The 23,026-nt window shown below is 40.2% G+C and overlaps 1 protein-coding gene across 5 annotated transcripts in view; it reads left to right on the forward strand.

Moving 5' to 3' along the window:
- Positions 1 to 3,287: 3,287 nt before the first annotated feature.
- The window catches only part of MFSD14B (major facilitator superfamily domain containing 14B), a 72,525-nt gene continuing 52,786 nt past the window's right edge, over positions 3,288 to 23,026 (forward strand). The window contains exon 1 of one of the 5 annotated variants that reach the window (XM_072723592.1): positions 3,288 to 3,767. In XM_072723592.1, the coding sequence (XP_072579693.1) occupies positions 3,660 to 3,767 (108 nt within the window). In that variant the 5' untranslated portion in view covers positions 3,288 to 3,659. Of the gene's footprint in view, positions 3,768 to 17,630; positions 17,705 to 23,026 lie in introns of those variants that run through there. The other 4 variants (XM_072723654.1, XM_072723844.1, XM_072723777.1 and 1 more) reach the window with 4 other exon arrangements.

A 23,026-nucleotide genomic window follows, 5' to 3' on the forward strand; every position in this document is an offset into this window, starting at 1 on the left:
GGTCTCCAGGATCAGGGCCTGGGCTGAAGGCGGCGCTAAACCGCTGAGCCACCCAGCTGCCCAAGCCAATCATTATTAAAGAAAGAACTCTCATTTTTTTTTGATGTGTCTAAAAAGATCAAACACATTGTTTTACAATCTTTCTATGCTGCAGTATTGTATGCATATCCTTCTATACTATTTCATGTTGTTATCTTTAAAAATCAAGAAAGATAAAAGGTAGTACTTCCCAACGGTGTCCTACACATCTACAAGGTATTTTTTTTTTTTTAAGATTTTATTTATATATTCATGAGAGACAAACACACAGAGAGAGAGGCAGAGACACAGGCGGAGGGAGAAGCAGGCTCCATGCAGGGAGCCCAATGCGGGACTCCCGGGACCCCAGGATCACTCCCCGGGCCAAAGGGGTGCCAAACCACTGAGCCACCCAGGAATCCCCCTCTACAAGGTATTAATCAGTATTTCAAGAATAAAAGTGTTTGAGAAACACTACTTACTATATGTTCTCTAGGGAAAATCATGACATCCATCAGCATATTAAAACTAGGGGAGGGCAGCCTAGGTGGCTCAGCGGTTTAGCCCACCTTCAGCTCAGGGCATGATCCTGGAGACCCGGGATGGAGTCCCATGTCAGGCTCCCTGCACGAAGCCTGCTTCTCCCTCTGCCTCTCTCTGTCTCTCTGTCTCATGAATAAATAAAATCTTAAAAAAAAAATAAAGCTAGAGGAAATCTGGCAACAAAAAAAGAAAACATTTTAATTTTGTTATTATTTAACACACAGTTATTTCCTACCAGGGGAAGACTTTTCCTCCTGCAAACCTATTAACAGAAGAACATCTTTCCATTAATAATATGAATTCAAACGACAGAGATATCTAAACCACTTTTGGATGAAATAAGGTAACACATGTATCTTTCAGTTACTTTCCTAGAGTCTAAGATGTTGAATTAAATTATGTGGACTCCCAGGTCTTTGACTTTGATTAGTGCACAATTAATGAAGAGGTAAGGGTAAGGGTCTATTTAATTCTTATGGTATAGCTCTCAACATAATGTAATTATACAATTCACCTTTTAAAAATTACTTTTATGAGTCTCCAGATGAAGGGACCAGACCTCACAGTACCATCATCAATACAGTGTTATATTTATGGCAATGCATTTTAAGCAGGATTTTCATAAACTGGTATGCATTTGGAGGATAGTCAGGAAAGATGGCAGGTTATTCTTGACATTTTAAACAACTGCAATAACACATTTTTGTGTAGATATAGAGGGTAGAAGGATAAAAGCATAGCTGAAACAGGCAAGCAGTCTTTGGCTCAATAAAAGTATATAATTCCAAAAAATTAAAGCCTTCCATAAGTGAACTGGGTGTGTTATATCCCTTCTCTGGCTATATTTAAGTAGAGGTTAGATGACAACCTGCCTGAGATATTGTTGGGAAATTTCGTACTCTCAATTTCATACTGGTGAGTTCTAAAATCCCATCAGTCTTCTATTGTGAACTAAAGAGTCTTCAATCAAGGCCAAGTAGCAACAAGTCCCTGCATTAAGAGGCAAACCAGGTTGGTCACCAGAGATCAAGAAAAGAACGGTGTTCTCTCAGGAAAAACCAATTTTGGAGATTCATGTGCTTTGGGAGGCAATGTCTGAACAGAAAGTCTAAATTAAGCTATAGTTCTGTACACCAAGAGCTATGAACTAAATTGTATCCTCTCCCAAAATTCATATGTTGAAGACTTAACCCCTAAAGTGATGCTATTTAGAGATACGGCCTTTTGAGAGATAGGTTTGGATGAGATCATGGAGGCAGGAGTGCTCATGATAGATTTGTATCCTTATCAGAGAAACCAGAGAGCTTGTCCTTGTGAGAACACAGTAAGGTGGCCAGGAAAAAAAGCTCTCAGCATAATCTGACTACTGGCACCTTGAGCTCAGACTTCCAGCCGTTTGAACTGTAAGAAATAAATTTCTGTTGTTTAAGCCATCCAGTCTTTGGTACTTTGTTGTAGCAGCCTGAGGTGACTCAGACACCAAAGTTCTACTAGCTCAAGGCCTGGGAGGCACCTAGCCAGTGTGCAGACTATGTCAGAACACACAAAAATCTTTAGGATTGTGCACGAACTGTTTGAAACGTTAACTTTAAAAGTAAGGCTGTCAGTTATTTTACCAGCAAAAAATGGGCTTATTGAGAAATATCAGAGAATTGCAATCCAGGGCAAGAAAGCAAGGTAGTGTGTCAAAACCACAGACTAGCCCCAAGAACCCAGAAGAGGAAGATTCTCTTACAGGGAAAGTTGGGAGGGCTGTTACCAACAGCAAGTCCACTGGAGGAAACCAGGAGATTGAGTATAATGGCTTTTCACCGGTGGGGCTGTTGAAGCTTGGGAGAGAACATTTCTCCCTCCTGCTGGAATAATGCTAAAGCAAAGCAGCATGGACTTGCAGGGTGTGTCTCTTCCCATTGGGTTTACAGGTGCCGGGATGTGGTGGGGCATGAGACCTCCCCCTTCTGGCTTCCTTTTATTAACTCTCTCAGAAATAACACAAGTTGTAAATCAATAGTGGACTGATTGGTCTTATTTCATTGTTAAATCCATCTGGGTCTCCCCAAGAAGGAGAAAGGCATAAGGTCTTCGGGGTTTCAAGATATTCCTCTTCTTTCAAGGAGGACTGAATGCTCAACCATCTACCAGGACAAAGTATTCTAACTATATTTGTTCTTCAAACTGGTGCGGCAGCCCTGCCTGTTAGCTTTGTAGCTACCAAGTTACAAAGTAGGATGTACCGTTTCACAAAGTCTCACGACAGTGTAGCTTCCTCCTTCTGCACATCTTCACCTAGCCTCGAGCCACTATCCCTACTTCACACATGAAGTTCTGTGATTCTAGCTATCAGTTCATACTCGCCCTGCTGGAACCATGGGCCTGCATGTTCCCAATACCGCCCTTCCCGCGCATCCCACAGCCTGAGCTCTCCAGCAGCTTCGTTAGAGTTCGGAGAGGAACAGAACACGTTCGTTACAGTGCACGTAGCACTTTCCCGGCTCTGGATTCCAGACCTTGTCGGAACGTGTCCATTTCTGTACCTGGTGAGGACGCCAGGAATCATTCCAGAGGAGCCCTCGTTACAAAAACCCCGCGCATGTAGGACGGTTTGCCAGACTGGGCGGTGTCGCAGGAAACAGAGAGCGCGGCCGGCTTCCGTTGCGGCGGTCCTGGGGGATGACGTCCTTCCGGCGCGCGGCGAGGTCCGGAAGCCCCCGCGGCTCCAGAGACCTGGAGGCCCAGCCCGAGGTGGGCGGGGCGCTGCCTGAGCCCTTCGGCGCGGGCCGGGAGCTAAGGCGGGAGCTGAGGCGCGGGGCGGGGCTTCCTGAGCGTCCTGGGGCCGCTGACGCCGCTGGCAGCCACCACAATCGCAGTGGCTGCGGCGGGTACCTCCGGCGGCCTCTGCAGCTGCGCTCGGATCCTCACCTCCTCAGCGGCTCCAGCTCCAGCCGCCCTTACAGCCCTCGGCGTCGCCGCTGGCGCCGCCGCCCGACCCGCAGGCCGCCGCGGGCCGCAGAGCCCATGAGGGCGCGGGCCCCGCCGCCGCTTCCGCGGCGTCGCCGTCGCCCCGGAGCGTCCCGAGCCGGCGCGGGCATGGCCGCGGCATGAGCGAGGAGCCGCCGCCGGAGCCGGAGGACAAGACGGCGTCTGTGCCCGCGGCGGGAGCCATGCCGGAGAAGCGCCCGGGCGCGCAGGCCGCCGGCGGCATCTCGGTGAGCGCGAGCGCGGGTCCTGGCCGCGGCGCTCGGCCCGAGGCCCCAGACTAGGGGAGGCTGGGCGGGGTTGGGGTACCGGGCTGCAGGGCCGGGGCGCGGCCCGGGGCTGAAGTTCAGGGCCGGGGCTGGGGCACGGGGCCAGAGCTAAGGTGCAGGGCCGGCGTGCGGGGCGGCGGCCGGGGCGGGGGTGCGGTGTCAGGGCTGAGGTACAGGGCTGGGGTGCGGGGCGGCAGCCGGGGCGGGGGTGCGGAGCCAGGCGCTGCGTCCCTCGGGGCTTGGGGAGACGTGCAGTGTCCGCGTCGTCTCCGGCTCTCGGAAAGCCGGTCCATTCCGGGCTCAGCCATTGGACTCCTTCAGTGCTGGACTTTCCTAGCGCCGCTCGTCGGCTGACGGAACTCGGTGGTGGTGGGGGTGGTTGTCGTTTCAAAGAACGCTAGACACGGGGCTGAGTATAAGTAATTTAGTTCTTTCGGGAATTTGCAGACGTGCGACTGGCCGAGCCTAAATAGATGTGTGTGGGCCTTTGGGACCGTGGTTCGGCCCTCCGCCAGGGAAGTTGGCGATGCGGGCTGGGCAGCGAGCGCCTCGGCTCCCGCCTCCTCTGGACGGTGGGAGGGCGGATCTCGGAGCTATAGCCGCGGCTCTGGAGCCCTGACTTCACGGGCCTGCGTTCGGGAGAACAGGCTTGGTTGGTGGCGCTGTGCTTTGCTGTGGTAAAGTAAGCCTAGAGAGCCAGTCACTTCTTAAAGACCTTTTTTTTTTTTGTCTTGTCTATTTAGGACAGGAAATATAGCAACTAACCCCGAGAAAACTAGAAATTTTGAGAAAATTAAATGTATGCAGTTTCAGCAGACATACCTCTATTTGCTTTTAACCAATGCTGCATGATTATTGTTTGGTGATGGGAGTCCCCATTAGTAGAATTGGGGGTCGGTGGTGAAATCGAAGGAGCCAGAAGAGCTGGTTTCTAGTCTTAGTTCTGTGGGAACCAGGCTGCACTATCAAGGTCCCGACACAATCCTGCTTCTCAGTGCCCGATCTTTCTGAGAGCTTAGCAATGTTGTAGGACCCTCCTTGCTCAAGTGAGGTCTTATTTTTGAAAAAGCGTTAGGGGTTCCTCATTTCAGAGAAACATTTTGTAAAGAGAATTTTATTTGGGGGGGGGGGAGGAAATTCCAGAGAATTGGTTTTTCTCGATTTGTTTTTAATTATTTAAAAAGTAGATTTGTCATCTCCCCCCACCCCCCAAACTAAACCAAACTGCCAGGTCCTTCTATCCTTGAATTGACAGACCATAATTACCAACCAGAGGCCATGCTAGTAACATGAGAGGTAGCCTCCTTCATCTCTCTCTGTGCCCACAACATTGAGTGCATTACTAAGTCTAGCAGATTTTACCAAGCCGAGATTTTAAGTTATTTTTTTCTCTGCATCCCTATGGTTCATTTCCTTAGCATTTTGACTTAGATTCTGACTTATCTCTTGGGGCCTTTACTTACATTATCGTTGGCCTGTTGTCCATAATGTCAGCATGACCTCACATGTAAATATGATAATTACTGCTGTCTTTAAGTTTTTTCATTGGCTCCCTTTGGTTTATAGGATAAAAAAAATAACCTGGCAGGTTGAAGCAGTATAGCAGAGTGATTAGGTGAGCATGCTTGGAATCCCATTTCCTGCCTTTTATTACCTGCATAACTTTGGGCAAATTACATAACTTTTCCCAACTAATAATAGTATTTACCACAGAGGATTGTAAGGGTTACTGTAATCTTGCATTGAGTAAGTTCTCAGTAAATATTAGCTGTTATTAGTTCTCAGTATTTTTGGCATGAATGATTGATCAGAATATATAGGTGATCCCTGGCAGTCATTTACTAAAAATTAAAGTTGCTAATTTTATGTGCTTAGAGCTGGAACTTTTGAGGGATGTCTACTCAAGGAAACTTAGACTCTTTCCCTAATTCCTTCTCCTGATGCTAATCAGAGGTTAGGGGCACAGGTACATTTCTGTCCAGTTCCTAGTCTCTGAAGATGCACGGAGTCACTATTAATAAATGGTGATGAATACTGTCTTGAGTTTTCTTTTTATTTTTTTTAATATTATTTATTTATTCATGGGAGACCGAGAGAGAGAGAGAGAGAGAGAGAGAGAGAGAGAGAGGCAGAGACACAGGCAGAGGGAGAAACAGGCTCCCCACAGGGAGGCTCATGTTGGGGACTTGATCCCCGAATCAGGATCATGCCCAGAGCCAAAGGCAGGCGCCCAACCGCTGAGCCACCCAGGTGTCCCAGAGTTTTCTTGATGCTTGCTGTGCTTAGTGAAATGACTAGCATGGGCAGATGGCAGAGTTCAGACACTGGTGCTTTTGGGAATGTATGGTGGCTGGGAAAACAAATGAATGCCTTTAATCATATAGGTTCATGTTGTATGCTGGTACCCCCAAATTATGCATCTTTCCTGCTTGCACTTTCTGTTTAGTATCACTTCTAGGAGCTATGTTCTCCAGCCTCCATGACTTGATTTCATTTAATGTATTGGAATTTCCTTATACTGCTTGATTCTAGTGACACTCATGGTTTCAGGTTCTTAGATGCTAATAATTATGGGAAGACTGCCCAGTGCACAGGGAACCTGCCGACAACTTATTTCAACCTTGTTTGGCAAAGAGATGTATTGACCTGAAGAGATTGGTGGAAAAATGTGTTGACTTGAGTAACAGAAGGGAATCAAGTATTTGCTCAAGAGATCATTGCCTTGTAGAAAAGGGATCTGTGTTTAGCAAATAATTTCTTGTTTTATTATTCCCTCTTTTCTCTATCCTTCCCTAATCATGTGTGTACAAACAACTTGAGGTGTTTTATCAGAATTGTTTGCATTATCATTAAATGTATATTTTCCATTATACTTAGCCTTCGTAGCCAGGTAAGGGAAAATATTTTTTGGCATCATTTACCCATGAGCATCTGATGAAAATAAGGATTTGCTGCAAAGAAAACCCAGCTAAGTTTAGCATACTATTTCAGGATGTTCTTGGACTCCCAGAAGCCAATGCCTGGAAATGGGTTAAGAGCCCTAATACAAGGCCTCTTAGGATTAATATTTTTCTGGTGACATTTGATGTCTCAGAAATAGATTTTCCTAAGACTGTTTTGGAGAGTTTTCTATTAAGGCTAATTTTGATTTTTGAGAGCAAGAATATTATTTATTACGTAGACAAAACAAATAATCCTGAAGAGCAGCTTCAGGTTAAAAAAAAAAAAAAACACTAAAGGACACCTGGGTGGCTAAACACTAAAACAACTGTGTTATGTTTGTGAAAAGATAAAAGAGGTTCTAGGAACATACTAGAGAACAATTAACTTTAAGCTATTTTTTTTTAAGGTTTTATTTATTCATGAGAGACGCAGAAAGAGGCCAGACCTAGGCAGAAGAGAAGCAGGCTCCCTGCAGGGAGCCCGATGTGGGACTCGATCCCACAACCCCAGGATCATGACCTGAGCCACCCAGACTTCCCAACTATAAGCTTTCAATTCTTTCTGGACACTGTTAGGGAACAGTATGATCATTTCAATAACAAAATAGTACTGGGATATTGGCATAACAACTTCTCTTGAGTAAATTATAGGAGATAAGGGGAGAAACTCAAAGCATTTGTGAGCATTGTTAATATTGCAATTTAGAAAGGCAAATGATATGTGGTGCTTTCAAAGAAACATTTATTATATTTCATATTTAGAATTGTACAAACTTCTGGTCAGTTTACTATCATCACAGCTAGCCTTTGTCGTAACACAGGGTTATCCTTGCTGCTGTGTTGTTCTCAGGCCTGGTATAGGCAGGATTTTGTAGCCACTGCTTCTTAGGATATTTGAGCATCCTTTCCCACCATTTTTCTTACTAGATTAAATCTTTGAAGATATGGACTACAGCTGTGCATCTTTTAATCTGAAGTAGTTTAGGAGACGATCAATAAAAATCAATAAAGAAGTTATTCAATCTAGCTTTAAGCCAGTTTTTTGAACTTAACAATGACATAAGCTTGTCTTTTAGTTTTTTTATTTTTTCTTTCTTTTTTTTTGCTTATCATTTATTTTTATACAATGTGCTTTGGCATTATACAACAAGTTGGGGAGTGCTGGTTTCTATTCTCTGAAGGTTTTGTGTAGTATTGATAAAATAATTATAGAACTTTATGCCTTTTAGGCTGGGGTAATGTAGTTGTATAACAATCTGGGCCTACTATTTGGTTTTTTTGTTTGTTTTACTAAGTTGTATTTTGGTAGGAATTTGTCCATTTCACCTTCAAATTAATTGGCATCAAGTTGTTCCTAATAGCATCTTAATCCTTTTTAAACTACCAGAAGATCCTTACTGTTTTTATTGTTGACAATGGTAATTTTCACTTTATCTTTTAAAAAAGTAATTTTCTAGGGTATTCTAGTCATTAGTTCTGCAAGTGGTAATAATTTTGTTTCTTCTGTATTTCTGTTATATGAACTAGAATATCCAGGGAAAGGTTCAGTAGTAATGGTAAAAGTACACAACTTTCTCTTCATAATACATTTTTTCATTGTTAAGGATGCTGTAACTATATGTATGAGATAAATATGCTTTATTACATGATGGAGGCATCTTTTTATTTCTCATTCTTTCTTGCATGTGTTCTCACTCTCCTCTCCCCTCCGTCCTTCCAGTTCAGTGTCTCATAGAACCCTCACCAGTAGGTTACGAAGTCTAACACATGCCCAGGAGAGATTGTGGCGTAGTAAGGGCATTGCTTAATGAGAATTGGAGAGAAATGTGTCGTTAATACCTGTAATCAACTGTAATAAGTAACCTGCTAAAGCATGTAATATCTGTGAAGTTATGTCAACTTTTCTTTAGCTGCCTGGCTTTTTAATACATAGTTCTCTGTTTGCATATATATATTTTTTGAGATTTTTTAATTTTATTTATTCATAGAGACACACAGAGAGAGAGGCAGAGACATAGGCAGAGGAAGAAGCAGGCTCCATGTAGGGAGCCCGACGTGGGACTCGATCCTGGGTCTCCAGGATCACGCCCTGGGCTGCAGGCTGCGCTAAACCGCTGCGCCACCAGGGCTGCCCTGTATTTGCTTATATTTCTAAAATACCTTTATTGAAGTAAAATTGACGTAGTAAAAACTATGTTTAGAGAGTACAAGTTTGTGTTTTGACATGCGTATACACTTGTGAAATCATTACCACAATCAAGATAGGGAATATATCCATTACTCCCAGAAATCTCCTTGTGCCCATTTTTTTTTTTTAAGATTTTATTTGTTTATTCACAAGAGACATGCAGAGAGAGAGAGAGAGAGAGGCAGAGACACAGGCAGAGGGAGAAGCAGGTTCCATGCAGGGTGCCCGACATGGGACTTGATCCCTGGTCCCCAGAATCAGGGCCTGGGCTGAAGGCGGCCCTAAACCGCTGAGGCACCCAGGCTGCCCTCCTTGTGCCCATTTTTACATCCTCTCTCCACCTACCCCCCAGGCAATCATTTATCTACTTTCTGCTACTATATATTAATTCTAATTTTTTAGCATATACTCTTTTTGGTTTTGCTTTCTTTTCCTCTGTATAAATCATTTCGAGATTTATCCATGTTGTATATAAATCAGTGCGTTCCCATTCTTTAGTGCAGTAGAATTGCTACTAAGTAGTAGTATTCCATTATATGGTTGTACTACAATTTGTCCATTCAGCATTAATGAACATTTGGTTTATCACCAAGTTTTGACTAGTATAAATAAAGTTGTTATATAACTTTATTTATACTGGCATTTGTCTGCCAGTCTTTGTATGGGAAATACTTTTATAAGAGTGGAATGGCTGAATTATATGGTAGGTGTATTGTTTAAATTTTTTAAAAAACTGCCAAACCATTCTCTAAAGTTATTGTGCAGTTTTACATGATCACTAACACTATGAGAGTTCCATTTCTTCAACATCCTCGACATTTAGTTTAAGCTCTTGTAATAGATCCTTAATAGTGGTATCGTACTGTGTTTTAATTTGTATGCCCCTATGGCTAATGATATTCAACATCTTTCCATAAATTTGCCATCTTCGTATCCTCTTGGTGAAGTGTCTGTTTAGGTCTTGCCTATTTTTGTTGTTGTTAGGTTGTTTATTAAAATAGATTTTTGAGAGTCCTTTTATATTTGGGATGTGAGTCCTTTATCAGATATATGCTTTGCAAATATTTTCTTCCAAGCTGTGTTTTTAGAAGAGCAGTTTTTGATTTTGATGAAATTTATTAATTGGTTCTTTTATGGATAGTGTTTTTGGTTTTAGATTTAAGAAATGGTTATTTAACTCATCATAAGGATTTCCTTCTATGTTTTTAGAAGGTTTTTTGATTTTACAATTAGGTTTATGACCATTTTGAATTAGTTTATAATATACAAAGTCTAAGTGTGGATGGAAGTTCATTTTTTGTGTATGGATAACTGATTTTTGCATGATTTGTTGAAGAGACTTTTTTTTTTTAAGATTTTATTTATTTGAAAGAAAGAGCATGTGGTGGGGAAGGGTACAAGGGAAGAAGGAGAGAGAGAATCTTGAGCAGACTCAGAGCCAAGTTCAGAGCCTGCCAAGTTCAGAGCCTGTCATAGGGCTCAGTCCCACAACCCCAAGATCATGACCTGAGTAGAAACTAAAGAGTCCAGTGCTTAACCAACTGAGCCACCTATGTGCCCCCAAAAGACTTTTTTATTTTCTAAATTGTGTTTGCACTGTAGTCAAAATTCACTTAACCCAGATATGTGTCCATATATTCTGGATTCTTTGTTTCATCTATTTGTATCAGTACCACAAATCTGTATTACTGGAGGTATGTAATACTTGAAACAAATAGTGTTAGGCTTCCAACTTTTCTTTTAAATTGTTTTGGCTATTCTAGGTGCTTTGCATTTTAGAACTATAGAATCAGATTGTAGACTTCTACAAAAACAAAAACCCGGGCAGCTCAGCGGTTTCCCGCCACCTTCAGCCCAGGGTGGGATCCTGGAGACCCCAGATCGAGTCCCGCATCGGGCTCCCTGCATAGAGCCTGCTTCTCCCTCTGCCTGTGTCTCTGCCTCTCTCTCTCTCTCTCTCTCTCTCTCTCTCTCTCTCTTTGACTCTCGTGAATAAATAAAATCTTTAAAAACAAAAACCCGTGCTTCTATTTCATTGGGATTGTGTTGGCTCTGAAGATCTGTTTGGAAATAATTGAAGACAACATTGAGTCTTCTCATCCATGAAGGAGGGACTGCTCCATTTATTTTAGATCTTATTTAAAATTTTCCACCTATGTTTTGTAGTTTTCAGCATATAGGTCTTTCACATTGTCAGATTATACCCTATTTCATATATTTTTTTATTTCATATTTTTTGATGCTGTTGTACATAATAGCATAAACATATGAAAAAATGTAAACTCGGGATCCCTGGGTGGCGCAGCGGTTTAGCGCTTGCCTTTGGCCCAGGGCGCGATCCTGGAGACCCGGAATCGAAACCCACGTTGGGCTCCTGGTGCATGGAGCCTGCTTCTCCCTCTGCCTATGTCTCTGCCTCTCTCTCTCTCTCTCTCTCTGTGTGACCATCATAAATAATTTAAAAAAAAAAAAAGTGTTAAAAAAAAAAGAAAAAATGTAAACTCTTAAATTCAGATTCACAATTGTTGCCAATATATAGAAATATAGTTGATTTAAGAAATTTTTAATATTGCAATATAATACACATAGCATAAAATTGACTGTTTTAAGTTTTTTTTTTTTCCCTTTATTTAAGTAGGCTCCACTGTGGGGCTGAACTCACAACCCTGAGATCAAGACCTGAGCTGAGATCTAGTCTGATGCTTAACTCACTAAGCCACCCTGGCACCCCTTAATTTTTTTTTTTTAAGATTTATTTATTTATTTGAGAGCGTGAGAGAGAGCATGAGCAAGGGGACGGTCAGAGAGGGAAGCAGACTCCCCACTGAGCAGGACACCCAATGTGGGGCTCCATCCCAGGACCCCAGGATCATGATCTGAGCCAAAGGCAGATGCTTAACCAACTGAGCCACCCAGGGGCCCCAACCGCTTAAGTATTTTTAAGTGTGCAGTTTAGTAGTGTTGAATATATTTATGTTATTGTGAAACCATTCTCTAGAATTTTTCAGTTTGTCTAAACTAAACCTCTACATCCATTACATAGCATTTACCCTGTCCCCCATTCCCTAATAACTGCCTTTCTGCTTTCAGTTTCTATAAGTTTGACTACTCTAGATACCTCATATATAAGTAAAATCATACACTATCTTTTTGTGACACTCAGCATAATGTCCTCAGTGTTGTTGTTGACACACGTTGAAATATGTTTTAAGATTGTTGAAGCCATGTGTAGTGTGTCTCAGAATTTCCTTTGAGACTGAATAGTATTCCATTTTATGTATATGCTGCATTTTGTTTCTCCTTTTATGTGCTGAGTATTTCATTGCTTCCTTTTTTTTTTTTTTTTAACTATTGCGAATATTGCCACTGTGAACATGATTGTACAAATAAATATCTCTTTGAGACCCTGCTTTGAATTCTTTTGGATACCTACCCAGAAGTGGAATTGCTGGATCATTGGATAATTCCATTTTTGATTTTTGAGGTACCGCTATGCTTTTTCCCTTTGTGGCTGCACCATTTTAAATTCATACCAACATTGCACAAGGGTTCCAATATCTCTACATCCACACCACACCTGTCATTTTCTGGGTTTTGTTTTGTTTTGGAGAGTAACCATCCTGATGAATAGGAGGTACTATCTCATTTTGATTTTGCATTTCACTAATAATTAGTGATTTTGAGCATCTTTTCATATCTTATTGGCCATTTGTATATCTTCTTTGGAAGAAATACAAGTTTTTTGCTCACTTTTTTTTTTTTAAGATTTTATTTATTTATTCATGAGACACAGAAAGAGGCAGAGACACAGGCAGAGGGAGAAGCAGGCTCCTCACTGGGAGCCCGATGTGGGACTCGATCCTGGGACTCGATCCTGGGACTCCAGGATCACGCCCTCAGCCCAAGGGAGGTGCTAAACAGCTGAGCCACCCAGGGATCCCTTTGCTCATTTTCAAATTAGGTGGTGGTGGTTGTTATTTTGAGTTATAGTGGTTCTTGATAAATTATGGAAATTACCTTCTGATCAGATACAGGCATTGCAAATATTTTCTCCATAGGTTGTCTATTCATTCTGTTAATGGTATCCTTTGATGTGCAGAAGTTTTAAATTTTGGTAACATCCAATTTATTTGTCTTTACTTTTGCTGTCTCTTTTTTTGGGGGGGATATCATTGTCAAATGCAGTGTTATGAAGCTTTCCCTTTATGTCATTTTGTAAAAGTTTTATGTCTTATATTCAGGGTTTTGGTTCATTTTAAAACTTTCTGATTTTGATGCAGCACAATATCTACTTTTTCTTTTATTGCTTGTTTCTTTTGTTGCTTTGGAGTCATGTCTAAGAATCTATGACCAAATCCAAGATTTACCTCTGTTTTCTTCCAGGAGCTTTGTGGTTTTAGCTTAGATCTGATGTGAGTTAACTTTTGTATATGGCGTAAGGTAAGGTTCCAGCTTACATGTGGAAATTCAGTTGTTTCAGTGTCATTTGTTGAAGAAGCTATTCTTTTTTATTGGATTTGGCACTTTTGCCAAAAAAGCAGGACATAGATTCAAGGGTTTATTTGTGGAAACTCAGTTCTAGTAGGTTGGTGTATATGACAGCCTCTCTCTTCCGCTTTCATGTGGACAAAGTCATTTGACATTTACTGTGTACTGTGATCTTTGAGTTGGGGAATCATGTTTGGGACAAATGGGAGTAGCTTTCAACCTTATCTTTTTCCAGTTGAAAGCAGATGACTTGATTGACAAAAGCTAGATGCTGGTTCATCTGGTGTTTTCTGGTGACGTCGAGAAAGCAAGTCAGGAGTTTGGTGGAGATTGTTCTTTTGCCCAGATACACACTAGCCAGGCCACACTAGTTTGGAAAAGGGGGTGGGTGGGTGGGTAAGTAAAAGGCTGCACTTTGCCTGAGGAACTGTCTACATTTGGCTCCTGCACCTCTTTCTCAGGTTGCCGCAGTCCAGGACACCTGTCATATGTATGTGCTGATTTCCATTTGTGGAGAACTTTGGCCTCTCTGAGAAAGGTGGTATAAGTATTATAGTGGTTAGTAACTTGCACTCTGGAGATGAGTGATTCTCTGGCTGGAATACTGGCTTAGGCACTTAGTAACTGTGCAACTTGGGCGAGTTATTTGATTCTCTGCATCTGAGTTTTGTCATCTATAAAATGGGAATAATAATAGTTTCTATCGCAATTCAGTAAAGATAAAATGGTAGGATCTGTAATTTGCTTTGATCAGGTCTTGGCATGGTGTCTGTTGGTGCTTCTGCTGCTATTGTAGGCTAACTTTTTCTGCTGTAATTACTGTGGCTGGAACTCCCAATACTGCGTTGTATACAGTGTTGAAAGCAAACATCCTCTTCATGTTCCTGATCTTAAAACAAACGTTTTTTTCAGCCTTTCACCTAGTGACTGTGATATTAGGTGTGGATTTTTTCCTATGTGCCATTTACCATATTGAGATAATTTCTTCTACTTTTTAAGAATTTTCATCATGAAGAGCTGTTAATTTTGTCAAATGCTTTTTCTGCATTAGTGGAAATGATCCTGTGTCCGTCCCCCCCCCCCACTTCATTTTAATGTGGTGTGTTCTGTTGATTGATTTTCATATGTGAACTTTTCTTATATTCCAGGAATGAATCTCACTTGGCCATAGTTATTAGAGCCCTTTATTTTTTTTTAAAGATTTATTTTTATTTATTCATGATAGACATAGAGAGAGAGAGAGAGAGGCAGAGACACAGGAGGAGGGAGAAGCAGGCTCCATGCCGGGAGCCCCACGCGGGACTCCAGGATCGCGCCCTGGGCCAAAGGCAGGTGTGAAACCGCTGAGCCACACAGGGATCCCTATTAGAGCCCTTTAAATAGGCTGCTGAATTTAGTTTGCTAGTATCCTGTTAAGGATTTTTGTATCGTTAGCATAAGGGAAATTAATCTGCACTATTTCTTGCATCTTTTTCTTTGGTACAGGTAAATGCTTTTTCTTCACAGAATGTGTTAGGAAGTGTTCCCTCTTCATTTTTGAGAGGACTTTGAGAGTGATGGACGTTTGGTCTTGTTTAAATGTTTGGTAGAATTTACCAATGAAGCCATGAAATCAGGACTTTTCTTTATTGGGAGATTTTTGATCACTGTTCCAATACTGTTACTAGTTCTAGGTATATTCATATATCCTATTTCTTTATGATTCAGTCTTAGTAGACTTTTCTAGGAATTTGTCCATTTCATCTAGATTATCCAATCCATTGGCTTACAATTGCTGATAAATATTTCACTTCGAATTTTAGAAATTTAAATCTTCCCTCTATTTCTTGTGGCCAGTCTCACTAAGGATTTGTTAATTTTTTAATAGTTTCATTATTTTTTGAAAGTATGATAGTTTGATAATTCTCTGTTGCTTTTCTGTTCACTGTTGTATTTATTCCTGCTGTAACCCATTATTATTTACTTTTTCTTGCTTTGGTTTAGTTTTGCTTTTCTGGTTTCTTACGGTGAAAAGTTAGGTTATTGATAGAGGATTTTTTTTCCTTTTTTTTTTTTTTTTTTTTAATAATAAGGCATTTACAACTATAAACTTCCCTGTAAGCACTGCTTTAACTGAATTCAACAAACTTTGATATGTTGTTTTTATTTTTATTCATCTGAAAGTTTCGTGACCTTCCTTGTGATTTCTTATTTGACCTATAGCTATTTAGGTGCATATTGTTTAATTTCCATGTATCTGTGAATTTTCCATATTTCTTTATGTTACTGATTTCTGGTTTTATTACATTGTGGTCAAAAGAATGTAGTTTATATGATTTCAGTCTTTTTAATTTATTTAAACTCGTTTTATGGTATTTTTGTGTACACATGAGAAGAATGTATTGCTGTAGTTGGGTGGGGTGATCGGTAAATATTTGTTAGGTTTACTTAATGTAGTGTTATTAAAATCTTTGCTTCTGTTGAACTTCTGATTGTTTTATCCATTATTATAAGTGGGCATGGAAGTCTCTAACTATTATTGTTGAATTATCTGTTTGTGCCATTTATTTTTAAAGGGTATAAGTGCCAGTAGGTGAGGGAGAATGAATGATTTTATATTGCATCATATAAATATCTTTGATTCTGTGAAGAAGTCCTATAAATAAACATGAAAGATTCCATTCTCCAATGAAAAAATATGCGAAGGAATGAACAGTTTGTAGACAAATAAAAATAACTTTCAAAAAAGTATAGGGAGAAAGTTCTACTTCTCTTGTAATCACAGAAGTGCAAAATAAAATGATATAAACATTAAATAAATATTAAATAAACAATAAACATTAAAAAGTCTAACTAGAAAATGCTTAAAAATTATTTGCAGTCTTAGGATATGGGGAGACAGGTATTCTTAAACACTGTTAATGGTACCACAAGTAGCTCTTACAAATTTTTTTTTACACCCTCTTTGAAGCTTTTTAGTTTTCCTACATTTTGTTATGAATACTCCCCCATATTCATCACCCTACTTCAACAGTTGTGTATCTCATCATGCAGCAAATAACCTTTGATTCTCTTTGTGATGTTATAATTGATCAGGTTTAAGGAAGTCTTGTCAGCTTAATTCCCTTATAAAGTAACATATCAGCTTTTACCTAATGGTTTTAATAGCCATTAGTGGTTGTTGCCTAAATTGACTATATTAGTGAGGTTACAAAGTGGCAAGATTTTTTTTTTTTAAATTTATGATCGTCACACACAGGGGGAGAGAGAGAGAGAGAGAGAGAGAGAGAGAGAGAGAGAGAGAGAGAGGCAGGCAAAGACATAGGCAGAGGGAGAAGCAGGCTCCATGCACCGGGAGCCCGACGTGGGATTCGATCCCGGGTCTCCAGGATCGCGCCCTGGGACAAAGGCAGGCGTCAAATCGCTGCGCCACCCAGGGATCCCACAAAGTGGCAAGATTTTAAGTTAATCATTCCTTCATTCATTATCAAAATTCCTAAAAAGAACTTTTCCTAGTCAAATATTTGGTTATCCTAGGATACAGAAGAGCGGGATACATGCTTCCTTTTTCCATTTTCCTTATTTAGCAGTTTTCAGAATGACGGCTTGGTTTTCTAGCATCCTCCAAAGATTGATGAACTTGTAAAATTGAACACATATGATATGTTTCAATCCATGGCAGATATTACTCTTTTACTCAGTCTTTGTCCAGTAGTAATTCCTCAGGTTGGCTCCTGAATCCTTTTGATGTGACTATAGTTTTCAGTAACATCTTTGCTTTTGGCAAGATAGGTTCCAGAATCAAATAAATTTCTTGCCCCAAACCTGGAATCAGCTTTGTCCAAAAAGCCCCATTTTCTTTTAGTGGGAAATGATATTCGAAGAACAGAATCTTGGGCCATAAGGGGTGTTTACACCTGTATGGTTGCTCATTTTTTCTAGGTCTTTTCAGTGGCTAGAACTAGAAAATTTTAACTGTTTTCTCATTAAGGTAATGTATATCATAGTGTGTATATTTTCTTAAACCAAATTTAGAATTTCAAATTTTTCTATTTTGATTTTATATTTGTATCTTCTCTATTACAAGGGAAATCTTGGTTCTTAGTGACAATAGCATAGTAACTTGTTTATTGTATTCTTATATTTGAAAGTTTCAGAATATAAAAACATTATTACTACCAACATTACTTAAAACGGTTTAAGGTTTGATTTTCTTTTTACCCTTAGAATATAGCTTCTAAGGATATTCATTCAGATTTGGTGTTTTAAAGCAGCTAGCTGAACCACAACTCGATAAATAGGTATGTTTGACATATTTAATTTGGATTTGATTTTGTTTTAGAATTAGCTAAAGGATTTACCTGGTTCCAAAGTTTAAAGTACCAAGAAACATATGGAATCTAGCTTCCATTCTGTCACTTTAACTCCCTTCTCTCCTTCCGGTATGTAATAGCTTGGATGCTTATTTTTCTTGACATCTTGTGTTTTGTTTAAGCAAATGTGTAAGCATTCATATTCACATATTCTTCAGTCCTCCCAGTTATAAAAGATACTGTACATTACACATTATTCTGTACCTTGCTTTTTGTTTGGCTACTATGGTAGCCATATGCACATGACACCTCATATTTTTGCCATATTGTCTTATGACAAATCCCTAGAGTGGGGTTGTTGCTTCAGAAGATAAATATGTAAGTATTGCCACATTGTACCATTTCTCATCCCCATTAGCAGTGTGTGGTCATATTGTCAAACTTCTGAAATTTTTGCCATTCCAATAGTGAGGAATTATGTCTAACTATAGCTTGATTTTGCATTTTTCTTATTATGAATAAAGTTGAAGGGCTATTTGATATCTTATTCTATGAACTGTTCATATCTCTTGCCCATCTTTTTGTTGGGTTGTTAGTCTTTATCTTCTTTATTTTTTTTTAAGAAACATTTTATGTTAGAGATATTAACTGACATAGTAAGTTGAAGTAGTTTTTTTCACCCACAGTATGTACAGCTTTTAAATATATATATATTTTACTTATTTATTTAGAATGCACATGAGCAGGGGGAGGGGCAGAGGGAGAATGGGAGACTCAAGCAGACTGTTGATTGTGGAGCCAATGTGGGGCTGGTTGGATCTCACAACCCTGAGATCAAGACCTGAGCCAAAACCAAGAGTCTGTTGCTTAACCTGCTGAGCCCTCCAGGTGCCCCTATACAGCTTTTTGATTACAATTGTAATTTTATTACAATTGAATAAATAAAAAGCAATATATTCACATAATGGAGTATTATATGGCCATAAAATTGAATGATGGGGCAGCCCAGGTGGCTCAGCATTTTAGCGCCGCCTTCAGCCCAGGGCGTGATCTTGGAGATTCAAGATCAAGTCCCACATCAGGCTCCCTGCATGGAGCCTGCTTCTACCTCTGCCTGTGTCTCTGCCCCTCTCTCTCTCTCTTTCTCTATTTCTGTCTTATGAATAAATAAATAAAATCTTAAAAAAAAATTGAATGATGAACATGGATGATTCTTGAAAACATGCTAAATGGAGGAAGCAAGGCACAGTAGGCAACATATTATATGATTCAATTTGTGAATTCCATTTAATATGACTCCAGAATACACAAATCCATAGAGATAGAGTACATTAGTCATTGCTACGAAATGGGGTGAGGAGAGAATGGGGAGTGACTGCTGATGGATATTAGGTTTCTTTTTGGGGTAATGAAAATATTCCAGAACTAGATAATGGTGGTAATTTTACAACCTGTGAATATACCAAGAAACATTGACCTGTACACTTGAAAACGGCTAATGTAATGGAATGTGAATTATAGCTGAAGAAAAAATTAAAAATGCATATCCTCAATTTAATAATGAGAGTATTAAACAAATTCAAATTGAAGGGCATTCTACAAAATGACTGGTAAAGAATATATCAGTGGTTCTCAAAAGTGTAAAGATCACGAAAGTAAAAAAATAAAAGCCTTAGTAGCTATCTCAGATTGGAATAATCCAAGAAAACATGAGAACAAAATGCAGTGCTAAGTCCTGGGTTAGATCCTAAATCAGGAAAAAAAAAAACATTAGTGGGGAAAATGGTGACATTCATATAACACATATAAATTAGCTAAAGTAGTATAGCAATGTTAATTTCTAGGTTTGGGTAATAGTACCATAGTTATCAAAGACATTAATATTTGAGGAAGTTTGGCGAAGTATATACCAGAACCCTGTGCTGGTTTTGCAACTTTTCTGTAGGTTTTAAGTTGTTTTAAAATAGAGGTGACTGGGTGGTTCAGTTGGTGGAGCATCCGACTCTTAGTTTCAGCTCAGATCATCATCTCAGGGTCTCTCTCCCTTTCCCTCCACCTGCGCGCCCCCCCCCCCCCCATTCAGTGTTTAATATTTCCTATGATGGGTAGTATACAGACAGTCTTTTTTTTTTAATTTTTATTTATTTATGATAGTCACAGAGAGAGAGAGACAGAGACACAGGCAGAGGGAGAAGCAGGCTCCATGCCCGGGAGCCCGACGTGGGATTCGATCCCGGGTCTCCAGGATCGCGCCCTGGGCCAAAGGCAGGCGCCAAACCGCTGCGCCACCTAGGGATCCCAGACAGTCTTTTAAACACAATACTGGGGACCATGCCTTTTATTCACCTACAAGCTAACTTCAGTATGCTAGGAAAATCACGAGTTCACACTCTGGAGTGAGGGCCTTTTGGCTCCACTTTAAAGAAGTTTCCCTGTGTTGATTTTCAAGTATGTGTGGGCTGAGGGATGAGATTAGAGAACTGTAAAAGGGATCTCAAGACAGTTTTAAGAGTTTAAACTTAAACATGAGGGCAGAGGAGGGGACTTTATCACTTGAGGATTGCTACATAAAGCCAAATTTAGTGGCCTTAAAACAGCAACCATTAATGACCGTTGTTTGGGCTAGCTCAGCTTGGGGTTCTTCACTGGATTTGTTTGGAGTTACTTGTGCTTCTGTAGTCATCTGCAAGCTTGATGCAGTTGTTGGATTTAAGACGGCCTTGCTCCTCTGTCAGGCAGTTGGTAATAGCTGTTCACTGGTTGGCCTAGGTGGCCTTAGTAGGGAGGACTTCATATGCTTTCATCCTCCTGTGTCTAGAAGGTGTTTTCATGTGGTCTTGAAGGCCTCTGGAGGCTAGGTTCAGACGTCCATGTTGTCCCTTCACCTGACATCTGTTGGTCAGAGCAAGTTGTAAAGCCAGCCCAGATCCAGGGATATGGAGAAATAGACTCCACTTTCTGTTGGCATACACAGCATAGTCACATTGCAAAAAGATTACATGCACAGGAATGAAGTTCAGAATTTGTAGCTCAGTTTCTGCCGTCTTCTGCAGGTATCATAGGATGACATGTATATTTTATTTTAGAGTGATCACTCTGAGTGTAGTATCAAGAAAGATTTGGAGAAGGCAGGGAAGTGAAGTCAGGGTAGGGTTAAGAGACTGTTGCAGTTGCCTGTGGGAGAGATGGTAATATGAATGTATAAGGACATCACCACATATTTATCATCTAAACATCTCAAGATCTGTACTGATTTATAAAGGGGCAAATGGAGAGAAAAGACATTGAACTGACCCAGAGAGGCTGCACTAGATTAGGTTCAACTAGAAATGATTGGTTAGGTTTTGTTAAAGTTTTTCTGATTAGCTCAGATAATTTAGGGGAGAAACTTGTGATACTGTTTTTATCAGCATACTGGCCACCAAGACCTTAGAAAGAATTGGAGGGAATGCAGATTTATTTTTGTCACCTTCTTATATCCAGTTGCCCACACTAAGTTCCCACCTTACCAAGGCCTGCCTGCCTGTCATACTACATTTCTCTTATGTAGCACTGGTATTGGCTAGGAATAAATGATAGTTTAGTTAAAGTAATTTATGTAGAGGTGAGAATAAGAAGGTGTGCGTTTTAGAACAGGTGTTTGTTAAACAATTTCTAGTTGATGCATCTAAACCTATATATAACATGTAAACAAAAAGGTTATCTGTTTTTTTGGTAAGGTGTTAAGATAACATAATATCCTAAAGATGTATCACACAGATTAAAGTGTTTATCTGTTTTTATGTTTACTCAGCATTGCTGCCACATGGATCTCTATCTCAGTGGTCTCCCTAAATAGAGCTTCATTGCTGACGAAAGCAACAAACCGTAGAAACTGCAAATGAGAAATAGGATTGCCTTCTTATGCTTCCTACTGTGTGCTATTTTCAGAGTTTTTTGAGATTCTTGTATGCATGATGCTTAATAAATAAAACGAATGATTCAAGAGCAATAAATAGTTGGGATATTTATTGACATGTTCACCCAGTGTTTGGAAGCAATTGTTCTGTAGTGTGGGATGGGTGACTATCAGAATTTTTACCCAAATAACTAGAAATTATTAGTAATGCATATAGGCTGATTTACTTTTTTTCATTTTTGCCACCACTTCTACATTTTTTTCTGTAGATTTTAAAACAGATTCTGAACATACTTTTCATTTCACAGATACATTAGTGTGTATCTCTAAGAGAAGGATCTTTAAAAAACACACCTTACTTCAATACTATTATTACAAGGAGTCTGCTTCTTTAGTATTAGCTAATAACCCAATCCGTTTTCAAATTTCCATGATTGTCTCACAATTGCCTTTTTTTCCAGGTAGTTTGTGTTAAACTCCAAAGTCTCACATACTGATTTTGGTTAATATTTCTAAATTTCTTTTAATCTATATTCAAACATAGTTCTCCCTCCTTTTCCTTTTTCTTTTTTTTTCTTTGCCCATATTGAAGAAACTGGGCCTCTGCTTCAAAAATGTTTCTACATTTTAGGTTTTGCTGTTTAAAAAGATCAGAGAAAAGACGTTCGTCTCAGAAGAAGAGATCCTTCTTCCATATTTTGTGGATTGCTTATTACTTTAGTGGGGTGAGAGAAGGGCTATTTGGATACATCATTGGACAAAGACAAAAATAATTTCCTTCATAGCATTTAAATTACCATTCCATGGGCAGAAGACAAAAATGAATTACGAAGTTTGTTGGAAATCCTCTAGAAAACAATAAGAGCATAACAAGGAGGTAGGGAGATGTTGGACAAGTGGGGTGTGGGGTGAATGCCCTGGACATTTCAGAGAGTGGAGCAGAGGAGTTGCCAAGCTCTGACTTCTATTTAAATGGGGCATGGTACTGGCAGCCCAGGTGGCTCAGCATTTTAGTGCCTGCCTTCGGTCCAGGCCAGGATCCTGGAGACCCAGGATTGAGTCCCGTGTCTGGCTCCCTGCATGGAGCCTGCTTCTCCCTCTGCCTGTGTTTCTGCATGTATCTCTGCCTCTCTCCATCTTTCTCTCTGGTCTCTCATGAATAAATAAATAAAATCTTTAAAAATAAATAAATAAATGGGGGCATGGTGGCTGATGTGCAGTGGGTGAAGGAGCAAATGTAGGAAGCTACTCTGTAATCTAGACAAGAGATGCTAGAGGACTAGACGGAAGGCAGTGTGGGGAGAGCAAGGGTGATAGCCAAGTTTCCATGTCTTAGCAGCTGGGTCTCAGAAAGCTAAATCACAGGCAGATGCTAAAGAGTTGCTGCCATTTCCATGCACTATTCTGTTAGT

The sequence above is a fragment of the Vulpes vulpes genome, chromosome 1, assembly GCF_048418805.1.
Source record: "Vulpes vulpes isolate BD-2025 chromosome 1, VulVul3, whole genome shotgun sequence".
NCBI classification, from domain to species: Eukaryota; Metazoa; Chordata; class Mammalia; order Carnivora; family Canidae; genus Vulpes; species Vulpes vulpes.